The 22,276-nt window shown below is 39.0% G+C and overlaps 1 protein-coding gene across 1 annotated transcript in view; it reads right to left on the bottom strand.

Annotated features, from left to right (window-relative positions):
* LOC147333744 (butyrophilin-like protein 2) overlaps positions 1-22,276 on the bottom strand; it is a 189,197-nt gene that overhangs the window by 4,040 nt on the left and 162,881 nt on the right. The window contains exon 11 of the mRNA XM_086268364.1: positions 4,890-5,216. Within this exon, the coding sequence (XP_086124490.1) occupies positions 4,890-5,216 (327 nt within the window). The remainder of the gene's footprint in view (positions 1-4,889; positions 5,217-22,276) is intronic.

Genomic DNA, 22,276 nt, shown 5'->3' with positions numbered 1-22,276 from the left:
TTATCCACATGGGCACCAACCGGACTCCAAACAGCGCTCCCACTTCCTCAAACTGGACTTTGTGTGTCTTTGTGAGGCTGTGAAACAAGCCCACCGTAGTGTTTGTATCTGCGGCCCCACTCCCACCTGTGGCCGTGGGGCGTTTGGGCGGCTGCTCGGCCTCCACACCTGGCTCTCCTCTGTGTGTGACTCCCACAGCCTGGGCTTTAGAGACAACTTCAATGTTTTCTGGGACAGGAGGCATCTTTCTGCAGCAGATGGGCTCCACTTCAACCAATCAGGAGCCAGATCCACTCTGCTAACATATCATATGGAGTCCAGCAGGAAACACTCCATCAAGTACCTGTCCACACCTGCCCACACCTGCTGACTGCTCCGTCACTGACTGACATCCCCCAGGTCCTAGTCCCTATCACCTCAGTTCCACTCTAAACACTAATACATGTTCAGCTGGACTCGGAGCCTCTGGAGACATTTTGGATGTTCCAGTCATAATAACTAACAGGACAGTTTGTGCAAGGTGGAGGAAATCTGCTGCATCATCCCTTTGATGAAGCATTCAGCTCCACCCTACAGTTTCTCTGCTGCCTCCACCCACCTTGGTTCACTTTACTCTTCTTAATGTTGGAGCTCTGAATAGTCAGGCTTTTATTCTGAAGGATTCTACAACTTCCCATCAGCTTGATTTGATGTTTTGAACAGAAACAGGATGAAACCTGGAGGACTGTCTAGTCTGTGAACTTTGACCCCACATATGATTGTTTCAGTCAGCCCAGAGGAAGTGGCTGGGTGGGTGGAGCTTTGGCTTCAAATGCTCCCCTATTAAGGTGGATGAAGGGTGTAGTTTGGAGGTGCTGCTTGTTAAAGTGTGAAACAGCTCCTATCTGTGCAGGTATCTCCGCCCTCCTAAGACTCCATCAGAGTTGGAGCTGAACTCTCAGATGTTTCCTGCTCCATGGTTCTTATGTGTGATCACATGATCTGAGCTGCTGATTTTAAGATCCATGTTGATGATCTTACTGACTCATTTGAGTTCCTCAGTACAGTAAATTCATTGGTTTCAAACAGCGTGTTGTTGGCCTACATATAACTGTGGGCTTCAGTATGAACTCCAGGCTTTGAGCTGATGTGTTTCTCTCTGATCATTGATGGATTCTGTTTGAGATCATTTTTCCAAGTGATCAGGCAAAAGCAGCCGTGTCAGTACGCTGACGCTCTTTTCATGAGGAAGCAGGAGAAACATGTTCATCAGTGTTTCTACCACCACTGGTGTTCCTCCTCCCTCACACACACAAACACTCTGAATGATCTGAACCTCCTTTGTACATCCACTTTAGATTCAACTGCACCTTTAAGATCAGGACTAAACGTGGTGCTCGCTCGCTGCCCTGGATCCACAAAGACATTCACAGTCTGAAAAGACAATGCCGGAGGGCAGAAAGGAGACGGAAGAAGGTGAATCTTCAGCTGCGTCATCAAGAAATGAAAGCATGAACGACTGCTTTCAATGAACAGGTGAAGGAGGCGAGGGCCGGCTATTTCTCTCCTTTAATTCATTCTAATAAGCACAGCCCAGAGCTCTTTGGAGCTCTTTGGAGCTCAGTGGAGCGTCTTTGAAATCCTGCAAGTTTTCATCAGATTACGGCATCGAGTGAGGAACGTCTCCACTTTCTAAACTTTCTGAAGGATCAAATGAATGAGAGGAAATCCAAAACAGCAGCTCCTGATCCTTTTCTTGATGTCCCCGACCCCAGCCACCATATCTGATCTTCTTTTGTGCCAGTCTCTGTGGAGGAGCTTTGAAGGACTGTGGCACAACTGAAACGCTCATCAAGCTGTGTAGATATGATTCCTCCAAAGTTCCTGAGTGAAGTTTGGGATGTCCCTGCCCCTCGGCTGCTTCCAATAATGAACACTCGTCTGTCCTCTGGCTGTGTCCCAGAATACTTAAAGACAGCCTGTGTGCAAGCACTCATCAGAGATCCAGCCTCCATCCTTCTGACTACAACAATCACAGAGCCAGCTCAAAGTTTCCTTTTAGAGCAGAACTTTTGGAGAACACTGTCTGTCTGAAGCTTCTTGAAGCGTCACGTCCATGCTAGAACTGCACTTTGACTCTGACTGTGGATCCTGCTGAAGCTTCTCCAAATAGTGGAGAAATGAAGACAAGATCAGCAGAGCCAGCTCAACAATGTCTGCAGGTGCTAACAGGTCAATCTTTGAGACGCTGAATGTTCCCAGTTTGCTGCTGTGAAACTAGGAGTGATGACTATTATTGTAACAGCACTGCAGCTGGAACTGCTGACGGGGCTGGAGATGAACTGGATTCTGATTTCAGGGACAGTTTTGGCTTTCAGTCGTCATCAAAACACTTTGTTTCATTCATGTTGCTCTGAAGCTTTCCTTTCTTCTCATTGACGTGTTCTGAACCAATCACAGCCCTTTCCTTTACAGCGCTCTGCTTTCACCCCTCCCTGAAAGCCCAAATTCACTCTCAGTGTAGTTCAGCTGGAGCCGAGATGACACAGAGAGCCTTTGGTCCATGAGATCTATCTAGGAGACATCAGTAACATCAGGTTTGTGTCAGCCGTCCTGTAGAACGCTTCCATACAGCTGCTTCTGTCTCTGAGTATCTCTCAGCTTCAGCTGGGACTCCACCCAGGTGTTGGTTGGTTGTTGGCACAGAGCTGCTGCAGTGACTCACAGCTGCTTTCATCCAGTTTAGATTCAATGGTGACTTTAAGCGTGTTTCATGTATGAAAGCCAATAAAGACAGAATGAGTGGTCAGAGGTGTCATAATGATATTCATGGTCAGATTTACTAACAGTTACAAAGCTGCTGTCTGAATTTACTAAAGAGCTGCAGGTCAGTCTGGGACTGAAACACGAGGAGCAAACTGGTGCCATGCTGCAGTCACAAACATGAGCTGATGGCTGATCTACCAGCAACGTGCTGCTTTATATACAAACATGCAGCCAATCATGACTCTGTCAGAGCAGCCAATCAGAGGAAAGCAGCAGATGAGGGCGTGTGAGGCAGAGAGTGATTCAATTAAATTCAATTTTATTTATATAGCGCCAAATCACAACAAAAGTCGCCTCAAGGCGCTTCATAGATACAGAGAAAAACCCAACAATCATATGACCCCCTATGAGCAAGCACTTTGGCGACAGTGGGAAGGAAAAACTCCCTTTTAACAGGAAGAAACCTCCGGCAGAACCAGGCTCAGGGAGGGGCGGCCATCTGCTGCGACCGGTTGGGGTGAGAGAATGAAGACAGGATAAAGACATGCTGTGGAAGAGAGACAGAGGTTAATAACAGATATGATTCAATGCAGAGAGGTCTATTAATACATAGTGAGTGAGAAAGGTGACTGGAAAGGAAAAACTCAATGCATCATGGGAATCCCCCGGCAGCCGGCAGAGTCGTAGGAAATGACGTAGGCAGAAGTTGGGGGTATCGCGATGCTACTCGAGAAGGGGAGATTTTTTCAGTGAGTTCTGTTTACCTCGTAAGCTGTTCCTGGTTGCCATCCTTCACGGTGATGCTCCGAGTGTTAAGTTCATGACTGGAAGTAAGTTTCCTTAAATATGTTTATTTTCCGATTCTGATGTTGGCCGCGGCTTTAGTTACATTCTACCGCAATGTAGCACCGCATTTTTTCATCTCGTAACTCGAAGCATGTGCCGCCGGCCGCCGCCATTATGTAGTAATTTTATTCGGCCACACGATGGCGCCAAAGTCCTTTGTTTACAGTTAGAGTGGATGTTTCGGCTATGTATGACATTCTCACTGTGTTTAATTGTGACCTTTCTGTGTTTGGAGCAAGAGATGAAAGATTGGCATAGTTCAAATTATATATGTTCTGTTATGTGTATATTCAGATGGATGTGTTGGTTTATTTCATTTAATCCTTTATGTTTATCTTAGTGAAGCTGTTGCTGTATATATTTATATACTCATGGCAACTTGTTTGTTACTACAGACTGCTGGCAACACTGAGCATCTAGGTGGCAATAAAACAGCTGGTGGTGACAATCCGGCAAAGTGGAAGCCTGTTGTCCTCCTTCCTGTATCCTGACCGATACACCTTCTTATTAGCTGCTGAACCTTAAAGAACTTGCCCTCACCAAGTGCTCCTCAACACTGTGGGACGTGTGAGGCTGACATTAATATGTCTTAAAGTGGGAGATGAAGAAATGACTCCAGGGCCCAAATCATGGAGACAAACATCAATCCACACTTCACTTTGTTTCCTGTCTCTAAAGTGGGAATATTTCAGTGTGATGAACAAACGGCCTCCAACAAATGAAGCTGATTTCCTTTTCCTGTCTTTTCTCCAGCGGCCTCAGCTTCTTCCTCTTTCCCCTGTCTTCTTCTGCAGACGCTCCTCTGTAGCTTCAAGCTGTTTCTCTTTACAAGGAGAGCTACAAACCTTTGCATCCAGCCACAAACACCCCATGGGCTCCTCTGGATCATCACACTCAGCATTTTCACAATAAAAGCCTCGTATTTATGGCTGCTCCACCCTGACATGTGACAACATCCAAATGACTGGATCAAAGTGTTTGAATGATCCCAGCAGCTTTAAAACTATTGATATTTATACATTTACACTGATTTGGACTAAACTAACAAAACTATTGATTTGATCCAAACTCACATCATGCCAGAGGCTTTTATTTTGAAGTTAGGATCATTTTTAATGGTCTTCTTAGTCTGTTCATTTAAACACACAGTTGCTCCGCCTGACATTTTTGGCTTTTAGATCAAAACATCAAACAATTTATTTTATTTGAATGAACTGAAAATAGATTCAAACTAAAAGCTTTTAGAGAATAAACTCCTGCATGACCTCTGACCTTTGACCTGTATCTACAGCACTGACCTCTGACTTTCAGCTCCACCTTTCTCTTCAGCAGGATGTTTCCCTCCCTGCTGTAGACGGTGCAGGTGTAGGTGTAGTTGTCTCCATCTGTGGGGTGTTTCAGGGTCAGACTGAGGTCTCCAGTTTTCAGCAGGTCTTCATTCATCTTCGTTCGGTCTCTGTAAGCCTGGTGCTGTTCTTCAGGCTGGTCAGAGCCGTTCTCATACACGTGGACCTTATCATCATCACTGTCCTTCCACTCCACTTTAGCGTCTTCAGGCAGGTGAAGTGTGGTGTTGAAGGGCAGCTGCACAGACTCCACCCCTGAATCCACCTCCACCTGGGGGACTGAGAGGACAACAAAGCACAACATGAGCTTGGATGGAGACATTTGTGTTGACTCTAACAGGCTGAATGCTGCTGCTTCACTGGGAGCTCACTGTTAGATAGAAAGTGGTCAGTGTGAAGAGGAGACACAGCAGAAAGATGAAGACTGACAGGAAGAAAGCAGTGAACAGACTGTTGGAGCTGCTGTTAGTGGGACAGGACTTTATTCAGTCTCTGAGGACCAGATTTGACTTGATGAAGCAGAGAAACACAGTCTGAGTGTTTCTGTCACACTCATTTCATCACACAGCTCAGTTTGACAACATGTGGAAGAATTTGATAGAAGCCTTCCTTTAGTAAAAGCACCAAGAAAACACCATGAAAACACCTCACTACACACAAAACTGCAGTACTGGCAAATTGTACATAAAGTATGAAAAGTCAAAGTAAGGCCGCCTGAGACTGTTTTGTGGCGTTTTTCCTTTTTTGCTCCTCTGCAGGGGGTGTGGTCGGACTTTGGAACTGTGACCTTGGGGGGGTTGTTTCTTTTGTGGTTTTTGCTTGTTTTGGTTCTGGCCCTCCGTCCTGGACCCCCGCCGCCCGCCCTGGGTTGGTTGTGCTGTGGTTTTTGGTTTGTGTTTTTGTTTTCGGGTCGTCGGGAGCCGACCCTTAGAGGGGGGGTACTGTCACGGACCCAGCTCTGGAGGACTCGGGGTCCGTGAGCAGTTTTGACTGTTGATATTGTTGTTATTATTATTTTGGTGATGTGTGTGTTTTTCTGCACTGTGCTGTGTTAGTCTGTGTCCCACTCATATGTATAGGCAGGGTATTGTGGAGCAGGGAAATTATTTTACTGCTATTGTTAAATAATTGTCATCATTACCATTGCATTAAAAATATAAGCTGCAGCATTGATAGTGCATTTAGAGGTTTAAGTGTGTTTGTCTTTCAGAAAGACTGAGTTGCAGGCTGACAGGAAGTTGCAGAGTTTGCAGAAGTGAAAGCAGACAGTTATTCTGAGGAGCAGGCCAGACGAGGCCATTTGAATTACTAGGTTATTCAAAATGATCATTGCTTTAACAATGTAACAGATAGCTTTAAGAAGGCCTTAAGATGCTTATGCACACAGTTATTATGTTTAGTAGAGGTTCTTGATTAAAACATTTATTTAACAGATGATATATCCATAGTTTCAGTTCGATTATTACATATACGAGAGTGGTTTCTGTCTCTCTGTCTGGTTAGAGGTCAGGAGCTAGTCGCGAGGTGAAACAGGGTGCAATTGTGGTTAGCACACACACTTTTAGTTAGATTCATTTATAGGGGAAAGTTGAAGTATGTTTTGCTGGGGTTGCAAAAAGCAGTTTGTCGCCGAACTGCTGCTGAGGTGTCAAGATGACAAGCGAGCATCCGGCAGTAACAGGATGCACCTGTTATGAAGATGGAAGACGATGTTCTTTTTAAATTGTGTTAAAAGGTCATTGTGGTTTTGATTTGACGTATGTATATATCCTGTCTGTGACGTATGAAGGGGGCGTCAGTAAATCAAACCCTGATGCTATAAAAATCTGTGTATGCTTTTGATTAAGTTGAAGACCAATTCCTGTCTTCCCACACGTGTGAAGTCATTAAAAATCATTGTTTGACCAAAGAGCTTCTGGACCATGGTGGTTTTGTACTCTCCTTCCTCAATTTTTGAACCTTAACAGTATGGGTGTGTATGTCTGCGGGTGTGGCTGGAGGATGGAGCTCAGCCACCTGCAGGCATGAGGGGTGTGGCCCTGCGGAAGGACTGGCCACACCTGAAGTTCATGCCACACCTGTTGGTGATCAGGGCTCGTCGGGGGAGCTACTTAGGAGAGAGTTGGAGCTCCCACCGGCGCGGGATCATTAAGCTAAGACTCGAAGTCAGTGTGTAGCATTAGGAAGTGCGGATCGTGTGTGTGTGTGTGTGTGTGTGTGTGTGCGTGCGCGCGCGGGTTCAGTGTTAACGGCTGCTTCTGTATTGTCCTGCAGGTGAAACGAGGGACCAGAAGGGCAGCACGCACAGGGTGTGCAGTAACACAACAGCGGGGAGCACGAGCACAGACGTCGGAGGGAAGCACGCACACGGGGTTCGAGGGAGCAACGGGGAGTTATTGTGTTTACAGCTTTCCACTGTAAATAAAGAGCACTGTTTGCATCGCAGAGTCTGCGTTTTGGGTCCTCCTTTCCCCACATCCCCACGGTCTGCCAGCGAGACCGTGACAATTGGTTTGACCTGTATTACTCAACACTGTTGAATGTATTACACTGTTTCTTGACATGTTTTACTGCTGAATCATGAAGAGAATGTTGTGTGCAGAGGACCTTGTGCAGATAATAGAAGAAGCAGACCACATTCCAGACCCCCACCTTTCAGAAGAGCAGAAAGACAGGGAGCCGAGGTCACAACTTAGGCGCCGTAAGAGAGAAAGAATGTGAATGTTTAGGCTTTTACGACCAGGTGGGGGCCACTAGAGAGTATAAAAAGCTGAGTAACCCGTCACCATTTTGAGACTTGCTGTGACCCTCTGCAGGCAGGTCTCCCCATCATGATGGTTCTAATGCTCATAAGTATTGAATTGTATGGAAATAAATGATTGTTGATTGAGCATTTATACACCGAGTACTGTCCTTCCTTCAGCCCAAAGATTCAAAGAATTGGGAGATTTCAACAGTATGCAAACAGCTACCAAACAGCCATCATAATTCGTCACACAATGAGAACAGGACAAATCAACAACTGACAATGACTAATTAGTGTGAATGCTTGAAAAGCATTCACAGTATTGTTATTCTAATCTTTATTAGTGTGAATGCTTGAAAAGCATTCACAGTATTGTTATTCTAATCTTTATTAGTGTGAATGCTTGAAAAGCATTCACAGTATTGTTCTTCTAATCTTTATTATTAGTGTGAATGCTTGAAAAGCATTCACAGTATTGTTCTTCTAATCTTTATTAGTGTGAATGCTTGAAAAGCATTCACAGTATTGTTCTTCTAATCTTTATTATTATTAGTGTGAATGCTTGAAAAGCATTCACAGTATTGTTCTTCTAATCTTTATTATTATTATTCTATTTTATTATTATTATCTATTCCGTACGTTTTTTGTAATCCTATAACTTCAAAACCGTTCAACTTAGAAAAACCATTCAAACACCGTTAGATTCCTATTCTTTTGGACAACACTGCTTCTATTTTTCATATTTTTAACATTTATATTTTTAATTTTATTCAACTTTATTCAACAAAAATTTATAATGTATTTCAATGGGGAGACCCTTCAAATCCTCATTCAACTTACTCATTTTTAAACTCTTACTACTTCCACATACATTGACATAGAGCCACCATTCAAACTTTAAAACGAAGACAAGACATTCAACTATTCAACTTGTATTTATCTTTTCAATATCTATTATACTTTTTCTTCAGTTCCAGTTTAAGTTTCATGATGTTTTTTCACCCGTTTCAGAGTTTATAATGGGTGTGTATGGGACGGAATGTTGGGGCTAGAGTGAGACAGCTCAACTGCTAGAGTGAGAGGAGCAAAAAAATTAATCTTAAAATCTTTTTTAAAACTGCTGCTGTGTCCACAGCGTTTGCTCTACAGGTATGATTTTACCCTCAAAACGTAGCCATGGCTGTCCTCTTTCATCCAATGTGTTTACTATTGTACTAGGTGTTATGGTTCTTTCATAAATGTCACCAATGCACAGCCTCCTCCCTCCAACTCTTCCATAGACTCTAATGTTAAAATGGCTCAGAAGGTTCGTTTGAAAATCAGAAGAGCATGGTGTCTTTACACTGTCACCACGTCCATATAATAAACTCCACAGGCATGAAAACTGAGAATTAGGTAGACTAGACATGGCTGTCGCTCACGGTGAAAGAATTTTGTCAATACGACATGTACTTTTCATTTGGGAAGAATTTGTTTGGGCCTGACTTTTCTGTTCATTTTAAGCAGCAAAAGTGAGGCGCATGTCTGTGTACGTGTGTATGGAGCCATTGGGTGCGGTCACTATAGCAACCAGGCTCACACCTGCCTGCTTAACGAGCTCTGCCTGCCACTGTGCCAAGATTCATCTTAAGCACTTCTCTTTCAACTGCTGCTGTGTCCACAGTGTTACAGCCATCATTTTACCCTCAAATTGTCGCCATTATTGTTCTCTTTCCAACACCGTATCTTTCAAAGCTCAGGCATTTAAACTTTTTAAACTGTGTGGATCAAAGTGGAGGGATCACATTTGAGTCATTCAGTGATTCAAAGAATATGACCTTTTGATATTCATTCAGATGTTTTCTGACTCTAAATGTTCTTTTCTCATTTCTTAGGGTTTTCTAATTTACATTTAAAACATTTTCAGTTTTTTTCCAACTCCTTCTTCTGTGTAACCTTCAGCTTTTAGCAGTTCAGCACCTTTGTTTTCAGGTTAAATTCGGGGTTTTTTTGTTTGTTTTTTTAAAATTTCATTTAATATTTTTAACTCAAAATTCAGCAATTAATTCATTTCAGTGCATACATTCAGATTCAAGCATTCACACTGCAGTTTCTTCAGAAAATGCACTTTCTAGTTAGTGTGAATGCTTGAAAAGCATTCACAGTATTGTTATTCTAATCTTTATTATTATTATTATTATTATATTTTATCTATTCCGTACGTTTTTTGTAATCCTATAACTTCAAAACCGTTCAACTTAGAAAAACCATTCAAACACCGTTAGATTCCTATTCTTTTGGACAACACTGCTTCTATTTTTCATATTTTTAACATTTATATTTTTAATTTTATTCAACTTTATTCAACAAAAATTTATAATGTATTTCAATGGGGAGACCCTTCAAATCCTCATTCAACTTACTCATTTTTAAACTCTTACTACTTCCACATACATTGACATAGAGCCACCATTCAAACTTTAAAACGAAGACAAGACATTCAACTATTCAACTTGTATTTATCTTTTCAATATCTATTATACTTTTTCTTCAGTTCCAGTTTAAGTTTCATGATGTTTTTTCACCCGTTTCAGAGTTTATAATGGGTGTGTATGGGACGGAATGTTGGGGCTAGAGTGAGGCAGCTCAACTGCTAGAGTGAGAGGAGCAAAAAAATTAATCTTAAAATCTTTTTTAAAACTGCTGCTGTGTCCGCAGCGTTTGCTCTACAGGTATGATTTTACCCTCAAAACGTAGCCATGGCTGTCCTCTTTCATCCAATGTGTTTACTATTGTATTAGGTGTTATGGTTCTTTCATAAATGTCACCAATGCACAGCCTCCTCCCTCCAACTCTTCCATAGACTCTAATGTTAAAATGGCTCAGAAGGTTCGTTTGAAAATCAGAAGAGCATGGTGTCTTTCCACTGTCACCACGTCCATATAATAAGCTCCACAGGCATGAAAACTGAGAATTAGGTAGACTAGACATTGCTGTCGCTCACGGTGAAAGAATTTTGTCAATACGACTTTTACTTTTCATTTGGGAGCGATTTGTTTCGGCCTGACTTTTCTGTTCATTTTAAGCAGCAAAAGTGAGGCGCATGTCTGTGTACGTGTGTATGGAGCCATTGGGTGCGGTCACTATAGCAACCAGGCTCACACCTGCCTGCTTAACGAGCTCTCTCTCTCACTCTGCCAAGATTCATCTTAAACACTTCTCTTTCAACTGCTGCTGTGTCCACAGTGTTAAAGCCATCATTTTACCCTCAAAACGTCGCCATCGTTGTTCTTTTTCCAACATCTTGTCTTTCAAAGCTCAGAGATGTAAACTTTTTAAACTGTGTGGGTCCAAGTGGAGGGATCACATTTTAGTCATTCAGTGATTCAAAGAATATGACCTTTTAATATTTTTTCAGATGTTTTCTGACTCTAAATGTTCTTTTCTCATTTCTTAGGTTTTTCTAATTTACAATTAAAACATTTTCAGCTTTTTTCCAACTTCTTCTTCTGTGTAACCTTCAGCTTTTAGCAGTTCAGCACTTTTGTTTTCAGGTTAAATTCGGGTTTTTTTTTTTTTATCTCATTCAAGATTTTTAACTTAAATTCAGTAATTAATTCATTTCAGTGCATACATTCAGATTCAAGCATTCACACTGCAGTTTCTTCAGAAAATGCACTTTCTAGTTATTATATTTTATCTATTCCGTACGTTTTTTGTACTCCTACTCCTTCAAAACCGTTCAACTTAGAAAAACCATTCAAACACCATTAGATTCCTATTCTTTTGGACATGACTGCTTCTATTTTTCTCATTTTTAACATTTATATTTTTAATTTTATTCAACTTTATTCAACAAAAATTTCCCATGTATTTCAATGGGGAGACCCTTCAAATTCTCATTCAATTTACTCATTTTTAAACTCTTACTACTTCCACATACATTGACATAGAGCCACCATTCAAACTTTAAAACGAAGACAAGACATTCAACTATTCAACTTGTATTTATCTTTTCAATATCTATTATACTTTTTCTTCAGTTCCAGTTTAAGTTTCATGATGTTTTTTCACCCGTTTCAGAGTTTATAATGGGTGTGTATGGGACGGAATGTTGGGGCTAGAGTGAGGCAGCTCAACTGCTAGAGTGAGAGGAGCAAAAAAATTAATCTTAAAATCTTTTTTAAAACTGCTGCTGTGTCCGCAGCGTTTGCTCTACAGGTATGATTTTACCCTCAAAACGTAGCCATGGCTGTCCTCTTTCATCCAATGTGTTTACTATTGTCCTAGGTGTTATGGTTCTTTCGTAAATGTCACCAATGCACAGCCTCCTCCCTCCAACTCTTCCATAGACTCTAATGTTAAACTTTCTCAGAAGGTTCGTTTGAAAATCAGAAGAGCATGGTGTCTTTCCACTGTCACCACGTCCATATAATAAACTCCACAGACATGAAAACTGAGAATTTGGTAGACTAGACATTGCTGTCGCTCACAGTGAAAGAATTTTGTCAATACGACTTTTACTTTTCATTTGGGAGCGATTTGTTTAGGGCTGACTTTTCTGTTCATTTTAAGCAGCAAAAGTGAGGCGCATGTCTGTGTACGTGTGTATGGAGCCATTGGGTGCGGTCACTATAGCAACCAGGCTCACACCTGCCTGCTTAACGAGCTCTCTCTCTCACTCTGCCAAGATTCATCTTAAACACTTCTCTTTCAACTGCTGCTGTGTCCACAGTGTTACAGCCATCATTTTACCCTCAAAATGTCACCATCGTTGTTCTCTTTCCAACATTGTCTTTCAAAGCTCAGACTTTTACATTTTTTAAACTGTGTGGATCCAAGCGGAGGGATCACATTTTAGTCATTCAGTGATTCAAAGAATATGAACTTTTAATGTTCTTTCAGATGTTTTCTGACTCTGAATTTTGTTTTCTCAGTTCTGAGGTTTTTCTAATTTACAATTAAAACATTTTCAGCTTTTTTCCAACTTTCTTTTTCTGTGTAACCTTCAGCTTTTAGCAGTTCAGCACTTTTGTTTTCACGTTAAATTCGGATTTTTTTTAATCTCATTCAAAATTTTTAACTCAAAATTCAGCAATTAATTCATTTCAGTGCATACATTCAGATTCAAGCATTCACACTGCAGTTTCTTCAGAAAATGCACTTTCTAGTTATTATTATTATATATTCCGTACATTTTTTGGCATCTCACTCCTTCAAAACCGTTCAACTTAGAAAAACCATTCAAACACCGTTAGATTCCTATTCTTTTGGACAACACTGCTTCTATTTTTCATATTTTTAACATTTATATTTTTAATTTTATTCAACTTTATTCAACAAAAATTTATAATGTATTTCAATGGGGAGACCCTTCAAATCCTCATTCAACTTACTCATTTTTAAACTCTTACTACTTCCACATACATTGACATAGAGCCACCATTCAAACTTTAAAACGAAGACAAGACATTCAACTATTCAACTTGTATTTATCTTTTCAATATCTATTATACTTTTTCTTCAGTTCCAGTTTAAGTTTCATGATGTTTTTTCACCCGTTTCAGAGTTTATAATGGGTGTGTATGGGACGGAATGTTGGGGCTAGAGTGAGGCAGCTCAACTGCTAGAGTGAGAGGAGCAAAAAAATTAATCTTAAAATATTTTTTAAAACTGCTGCTGTGTCCGCAGCGTTTGCTCTACAGGTATGATTTTACCCTCAAAACGTAGCCATGGCTGTCCTCTTTCATCCAATGTGTTTACTATTGTCCTAGGTGTTATGGTTCTTTCATAAATGTCACCAATGCACAGCCTCCTCCCTCCAACTCTTCCATAGACTCTAATGTTAAACTTTCTCAGAAGGTTCGTTTGAAAATCAGAAGAGCATGGTGTCTTTCCACTGTCACCACGTCCATATAATAAACTCCACAGGCATGAAAACTGAGAATTCAGTAGACTAGAAGCTGCTGTCGCTCACGGTGAAAGAATTTCGTCAATACGACCTATACTTTTCATTTGGGAGCGATTTGTTTCGGCCTGACTTTTCTGTTCATTTTAAGCAGCAAAAGTGAGGCGCATGTCTGTGTACGTGTGTATGGAGCCATTGGGTGCGGTCACTATAGCAACCAGGCTCACACCTGCCTGCTTAACGAGCTCTCTCTCTCACTCTGCCAAAATTAATCTTAAGCACTTCTCTTTCAACTGCTGCTGTGTCCACAGTGTTACAGCCATCATTTTACCCTCAAAACGTCGCCATCGTTGTTCTTTTTCCAACATCTTGTCTTTCAAAGCTCAGAGATGTAAACTTTTTAAACTGTGTGGGTCCAAGTGGAGGGATCACATTTTAGTCATTCAGTGATTCAAAGAATATGACCTTTTAATATTCTTTCAGATGTTTTCTGACTCTAAATGTTCTTTTCTCATTTCTTAGGTTTTTCTAATTTACAATTAAAACATTTTCAGCTTTTTTCCAACTTCTTCTTCTGTGTAACCTTCAGCTTTTAGCAGTTCAGCACTTTTGTTTTCAGGTTAAATTCGGGTTTTTTTTTTATCTCATTCAAGATTTTTAACTTAAATTCAGTAATTAATTTCATTTCAGTGCATACATTCAGATTCAAGCATTCACACTGCAGTTTCTTCAGAAAATGCACTTTCTAGTTATTCTATTTTATCTATTCCGTACGTTTTTTGTACTCCTACTCCTTCAAAACCGTTCAACTTAGAAAAACCATTCAAACACCATTAGATTCCTATTCTTTTGGACATGACTGCTTCTATTTTTCTCATTTTTAACATTTATATTTTTAATTTTATTCAACTTTATTCAACAAAAATTTCCCATGTATTTCAATGGGGAGACCCTTCAAATTCTCATTCAATTTACTCATTTTTAAACTCTTACTACTTCCACATACATTGACATAGAGCCACCATTCAAACTTTAAAACGAAGACAAGACATTCAACTATTCAACTTGTATTTATCTTTTCAATATCTATTATACTTTTTCTTCAGTTCCAGTTTAAGTTTCATGATGTTTTTTCACCCGTTTCAGAGTTTATAATGGGTGTGTATGGGACGGAATGTTGGGGCTAGAGTGAGGCAGCTCAACTGCTAGAGTGAGAGGAGCAAAAAAATTAATCTTAAAATCTTTTTTAAAACTGCTGCTGTGTCCGCAGCGTTTGCTCTACAGGTATGATTTTACCCTCAAAACGTAGCCATCGCTGTCCTCTTTCATCCAATGTGTTTACTATTGTCCTAGGTGTTATGGTTCTTTCGTAAATGTCACCAATGCACAGCCTCCTCCCTCCAACTCTTCCATAGACTCTAATGTTAAACTTTCTCAGAAGGTTCGTTTGAAAATCAGAAGAGCATGGTGTCTTTCCACTGTCACCACGTCCATATAATAAACTCCACAGGCATGAAAACTGAGAATTCGGTAGACTGGACATTGCTGCCGCTCACGGTGAAAGAATTTTGTCAATACGACCTATACTTTTCATTTGGGAACGATTTGTTTCGCCCTGAATTTTCTGTTCATTTTAAGGAGCAAAAGTGAGGCGCATGTCTGTGTACGTGTGTATGGAGCCATTGGGTGCAGTCACTATAGCAACCAGGCTCACACCTGCCTGCTTAACGAGCTCTGCCTGCCACTGTACCAAGATTCATCTTTAGCACTTCTCTTTCAACTGCTGCTGTGTCCACAGTGTTACAGCCATCATTTTACCCTCAAAATGTCGCCATTATTGTTCTCTTTCCAAGACAGTGTCTTTCAAAGCTCAGGCATTTAAACTTTTTAAACTGTGTGGATCAAAGTGGAGGGATCACATTTTCTTCATTCAGTAATTCAAAGAATATGACCTTTTAATATTCATTCAGATGTTTTTTGACTCTAAATGTTCTTTTCTCATTTCTTAGGGTTTTCTAATTTACATTTAAAACATTTTCAGCTTTTTTCCAACTTCTTCTTCTGTGTAACCTTCAGCTTTTAGCAGTTCAGCACCTTTGTTTTCAGGTTAAATTTGGTTTTTTTATTTTTTTTTATTTCATTCAATATTTTTAACTCAAAATTCAGCAATTAATTCATTTCAGCCATACATTCAGATTCAAGCATTCACACTGCAGTTTCTTCAGAAAATGCACTTTCTAGTTATTATATTTTATTATTTTTCCGTACGTTTTTTGAAAGCCTACTCCTTCAAAACCGTTCAACTTAGAAAAACCATTCAAACACCGTTAGATTCCTATTATTTTGGACAACATTGCTTCTATTTTTCTCATTTTTAACATTTATATTTTTAATTTTATTCAACTTTATTCAACAAAAATTTCCCATGTATTTCAATGGGGAGACCCTTCAAATTCTCATTCAACTTACTCATTTTTAAACTCTTACTACTTCAACATACGTTCACATAGAGCCACCATTCAAACTTTAAAACGAAGACAAGACATTCAACTATTCAACTTGTATTTATCTTTTCAATATCTATTATACTTTTTCTTCAGTTCCAGTTTAAGTTTCATGATGTTTTTTCACCCGTTTCAGAGTTTATAATGGGTGTGTATGGGACGGAATGTTGGGGCTAGAGTGAGGCAGCTCAACTGCTAGAGTGAGAGGAGCAAAAAAATTAATCTTAAAATATTTTTTAAAACTGCTGCTGTGTCCACAGCGTTTACTGTACAGGTATGATTTTACCCTCAAAACGTAGCCATGGCTGTCCTCTTTCATCCAATGTGTTTACTATTGTACTAGGTGTTATGGTTCTTTCATAAATGTCACCAATGCACAGCCTCCTCCCTCCAACTCTTCCATAGACTCTAATGTTAAAATGGCTCAGAAGGTTCGTTTGAAAATCAGAAGAGCATGGTGTCTTTCCACTGTCACCACGTCCATATAATAAACTCCACAGGCATGAAAACTGAGAATTCAGTAGACTAGAAGCTGCTGTCGCTCACGGTGAAAGAATTTTGTCAATACGACTTTTACTTTTCATATGGGAACGATTTGTTTGGGCCTGACTTTTCTGTTCATTTTAAGCAGCAAAAGTGAGGCGCATGTCTGTGTACGTGTGTATGGAGCCATTGGGTGCGGTCACTATAGCAACCAGGCTCACACCTGCCTGCTTAACGAGCTCTGCCTGCCACTGTACCAAGATTCATCTTAAGCACTTCTCTTTCAACTGCTGCTGTGTCCACAGTGTTACAGCCATCATTTTACCCTCAAATTGTCGCCATTATTGTTCTCTTTCCAACACCGTATCTTTCAAAGCTCAGGCATTTAAACTTTTTAAACTGTGTGGATCAAAGTGGAGGGATCACATTTGAGTCATTCAGTGATTCAAAGAATATGACCTTTTAATATTCATTCAGATGTTTTCTGACTCTAAATGTTCTTTTCTCATTTCTTAGGGTTTTCTAATTTACATTTAAAACATTTTCAGTTTTTTTCCAACTCCTTCTGTGTAACCTTCAGCTTTTAGCAGTTCAGCACCTTTGTTTTCAGGTTAAATTCGTTTTTTTTTTTTGTTTTTTTTTAATCTCATTCAATATTTTTAACTCAAAATTCAGCAATTAATTCATTTCAGTGCATACATTCAGATTCAAGCATTCACACTGCAGTTTCTTCAGAAAATGCACTTTCTAGTTATTATTAGTGTGAATGCTTGAAAAGCATTCACAGTATTGTTCTTCGAATCTTTATTATTAGTGTGAATGCTTGAAAAGCATTCACAGTATTGTTCTTCTAATCTTTATTATTATTATTATATTTTATTCTGTATTCCGTACGTTTTTTGTAATCCTACTCCTTCAAAACCGTTCAACTTAGAAAAACCATTCAAACACCGTTAGATTCCTATTCTTTTGGACAACACTGCTTCTATTTTTCATATTTTTAACATTTATATTTTTAATTTTATTCAACTTTATTCAACAAAAATTTATAATGTATTTCAATGGGGAGACCCTTCAAATCCTCATTCAACTTACTCATTTTTAAACTCTTACTACTTCCACATACATTGACATAGAGCCACCATTCAAACTTTAAAACGAAGACAAGACATTCAACTATTCAACTTGTATTTATCTTTTCAATATCTATTATACTTTTTCTTCAGTTCCAGTTTAAGTTTCATGATGTTTTTTCACCCGTTTCAGAGTTTATAATGGGTGTGTATGGGACGGAATGTTGGGGCTAGAGTGAGGCAGCTCAACTGCTAGAGTGAGAGGAGCAAAAAAATTAATCTTAAAATCTTTTTTAAAACTGCTGCTGTGTCCGCAGCGTTTGCTCTACAGGTATGATTTTACCCTCAAAACGTAGCCATGGCTGTCCTCTTTCATCCAATGTGTTTACTATTGTACTAGGTGTTATGGTTCTTTCATAAATGTCACCAATGCACAGCCTCCTCCCTCCAACTCTTCCATAGACTCTAATGTTAAAATGGCTCAGAAGGTTCGTTTGAAAATCAGAAGAGCATGGTGTCTTTCCACTGTCACCACGTCCATATAATAAGCTCCACAGGCATGAAAACTGAGAATTAGGTAGACTAGACATTGCTGTCGCTCACGGTGAAAGAATTTTGTCAATACGACCTATACTTTTCATTTGGGAGCGATTTGTTTCGGCCTGACTTTTCTGTTCATTTTAAGCAGCAAAAGTGAGGCGCATGTCTGTGTGCGTGTGTATGGAGCCATTGGGTGCGGTCACTATAGCAACCAGGCTCACACCTGCCTGCTTAACGAGCTCTGCCTGCCACTGTACCAAGATTCATCTTAAGCACTTCTCTTTCAACTGCTGCTGTGTCCACAGTGTTACAGCCATCATTTTACCCTCAAATTGTCGCCATTATTGTTCTCTTTCCAACACCGTATCTTTCAAAGCTCAGGCATTTAAACTTTTTAAACTGTGTGGATCAAAGTGGAGGGATCACATTTGAGTCATTCAGTGATTCAAAGAATATGACCTTTTAATATTCATTCAGATGTTTTCTGACTCTAAATGTTCTTTTCTCATTTCTTAGGGTTTTCTAATTTACATTTAAAACATTTTCAGTTTTTTTCCAACTCCTTCTTCTGTGTAACCTTCAGCTTTTAGCAGTTCAGCACCTTTGTTTTCAGGTTAAATTCGTTTTTTTTTTATTTTTATTTTTTTAATCTCATTCAATATTTTTAACTCAAAATTCAGCAATTAATTCATTTCAGTGCATACATTCAGATTCAAGCATTCACACTGCAGTTTCTTCAGAAAATGCACTTTCTAGTTATTATTATATTTTATCTATTCCGTACGTTTTTTGTAATCCTACTCCTTCAAAACCGTTCAACTTAGAAAAACCATTCAAACATCGTTAGATTCCTATTATTTTGGACATGACTGCTTCTATTTTTCATATTTTTAACATTTATATTTTTAATTTTATTCAACTTTATTCAACAAAAATTTCCCATGTATTTCAATGGGGAGACCCTTCAAATTCTCATTCAACTTACTCATTTTTAAACTCCTACTACTTCCACATACGTTGACATAGAGCCACCATTCAAACTTTAAAACGAAGACAAGACATTCAACTATTCAACTTGTATTTATCTTTTCAATATCTATTATACTTTTTCTTCAGTTCCAGTTTAAGTTTCATGATGTTTTTTCACCCGTTTCAGAGTTTATAATGGGTGTGTATGGGACGGAATGTTGGGGCTAGAGTGAGGCAGCTCAACTGCTAGAGTGAGAGGAGCAAAAAAATTAATCTTAAAATCTTTTTTAAAACTGCTGCTGTGTCCGCAGCGTTTGCTCTACAGGTATGATTTTACCCTCAAAACGTAGCCATGGCTGTCCTCTTTCATCCAATGTGTTTACTATTGTACTAGGTGTTATAGTTCTTTCATAAATGTCACCAATGCACAGCCTCCTCCCTCCAACTCTTCCATAGACTCTAATGTTAAAATGGCTCAGAAGGTTCGTTTGAAAATCAGAAGAGCATGGTGTCTTTCTACTGTCACCACGTCCATATAATAAGCTCCACAGGCATGAAAACTGAGAATTAGGTAGACTAGAAGCTGCTGTCGCTCACGGTGAAAGAATTTCGTCAATACGACCTATACTTTTCATTTGGGAGCGATTTGTTTCGGCCTGACTTTTCTGTTCATTTTAAGCAGCAAAAGTGAGGCGCATGTCTGTGTACGTGTGTATGGAGCCATTGGGTGCAGTCACTATAGCAACCAGGCTCACACCTGCCTGCTTAACGAGCTCTGCCTGCCACTGTACCAAGATTCATCTTAAGCACTTCTCTTTCAACTGCTGCTGTGTCCACAGTGTTACAGCCATCATTTTACCCTCAAATTGTCGCCATTATTGTTCTCTTTCCAACACCGTGTCTTTCAAAGCTCAGGCATTTAAACTTTTTAAACTGTGTGGATCAAAGTGGAGGGATCACATTTGAGTCATTCAGTGATTCAAAGAATATGACCTTTTAATATTCATTCAGATGTTTTCTGACTCTAAATGTTCTTTTCTCATTTCTTAGGGTTTTCTAATTTACATTTAAAACATTTTCAGTTTTTTTCCAACTCCTTCTTCTGTGTAACCTTCAGCTTTTAGCAGTTCAGCACCTTTGTTTTCAGGTTAAATTCGGGTTTTTTTTTTTATCTCATTCAAGATTTTTAACTTAAATTCAGTAATTAATTCATTTCAGTCCATACATTCATATTCAAGCATTCACACTGCAGTTTCTTCAGAAAATGCACTTTCTAGTTATTATTATTATATTTTATTCTGTATTCCGTACGTTTTTTGTAATCCTATAACTTCAAAACCGTTCAACTTAGAAAAACCATTCAAACACCGTTAGATTCCTATTCTTTTGGACAACACTGCTTCTATTTTTCATATTTTTAACATTTATATTTTTAATTTTATTCAACTTTATTCAACAAAAATTTATAATGTATTTCAATGGGGAGACCCTTCAAATCCTTTTTCAACTTACTCATTTTTAAACTCTTACTACTTCCACATACATTGACATAGAGCCACCATTCAAACTTTAAAACGAAGACAAGACATTCAACTATTCAACTTGTATTTATCTTTTCAATATCTATTATACTTTTTCTTCAGTTCCAGTTTAAGTTTCATGATGTTTTTTCACCCGTTTCAGAGTTTATAATGGGTGTGTATGGGACGGAATGTTGGGGCTAGAGTGAGACAGCTCAACTGCTAGAGTGAGAGGAGCAAAAAAATTAATCTTAAAATCTTTTTTAAAACTGCTGCTGTGTCCACAGCGTTTGCTCTACAGGTATGATTTTACCCTCAAAACGTAGCCATGGCTGTCCTCTTTCATCCAATGTGTTTACTATTGTACTAGGTGTTATGGTTCTTTCATAAATGTCACCAATGCACAGCCTCCTCCCTCCAACTCTTCCATAGACTCTAATGTTAAAATGGCTCAGAAGGTTCGTTTGAAAATCAGAAGAGCATGGTGTCTTTACACTGTCACCACGTCCATATAATAAACTCCACAGGCATGAAAACTGAGAATTAGGTAGACTAGACATGGCTGTCGCTCACGGTGAAAGAATTTTGTCAATACGACATGTACTTTTCATTTGGGAAGAATTTGTTTGGGCCTGACTTTTCTGTTCATTTTAAGCAGCAAAAGTGAGGTGCATGTCTGTGTACGTGTGTATGGAGCCATTGGGTGCGGTCACTATAGCAACCAGGCTCACACCTGCCTGCTTAACGAGCTCTCTCTGCCACTCTGCCAAAATTAATCTTAAACACTTCTCTTTCAACTGCTGCTGTGTCCACAGTGTTAAAGCCATCATTTTACCCTCAAATTGTCGCCATTATTGTTCTCTTTCCAACACCGTGTCTTTCAAAGCTCAGGCATTTAAACTTTTTAAACTGTGTGGATCAAAGTGGAGGGATCACATTTGAGTCATTCAGTGATTCAAAGAATATGACCTTTTAATATTCATTCAGATGTTTTCTGACTCTAAATGTTCTTTTCTCATTTCTTAGGGTTTTCTAATTTACATTTAAAACATTTTCAGTTTTTTTCCAACTCCTTCTTCTGTGTAACCTTCAGCTTTTAGCAGTTCAGCACCTTTGTTTTCAGGTTAAATTCGTTTTTTTTTTGTTGTTTTTTTTTAATCTCATTCAATATTTTTAACTCAAAATTCAGCAATTAATTCATTTCAGTGCATACATTCAGATTCAAGCATTCACACTGCAGTTTCTTCAGAAAATGCACTTTCTAGTTATTATTATTATTAGTGTGAATGCTTGAAAAGCATTCACAGTATTGTTATTCGAATCTTTATTAGTGTGAATGCTTGAAAAGCATTCACAGTATTGTTCTTCTAATCTTTATTATTATTATTATATTTTATCTATTCCGTACGTTTTTTGTAATCCTACTCCTTCAAAACCGTTCAACTTAGAAAAACCATTCAAACACCGTTAGATTCCTATTCTTTTGGACATGACTGCTTCTATTTTTCATATTTTTAACATTTATATTTTTAATTTTATTCAACTTTATTCAACAAAAATTTATAATGTATTTCAATGGGGAGACCCTTCAAATCCTCATTCAACTTACTCATTTTT

The sequence above is a fragment of the Aulonocara sp. 'chitande type north' Nkhata Bay genome, linkage group LG3 (assembly GCF_057382095.1).
Source record: "Aulonocara sp. 'chitande type north' Nkhata Bay isolate Kocher_YH1m ecotype deep benthic linkage group LG3, A_spYH_male_GT1.1, whole genome shotgun sequence".
In the NCBI taxonomy this organism is placed as follows: domain Eukaryota; kingdom Metazoa; phylum Chordata; class Actinopteri; order Cichliformes; family Cichlidae; genus Aulonocara; species Aulonocara sp. 'chitande type north' Nkhata Bay.
The sequence above is the reverse complement of the archived record's forward strand: the minus strand, read 5'-3'. Positions and strand labels throughout refer to the sequence as shown.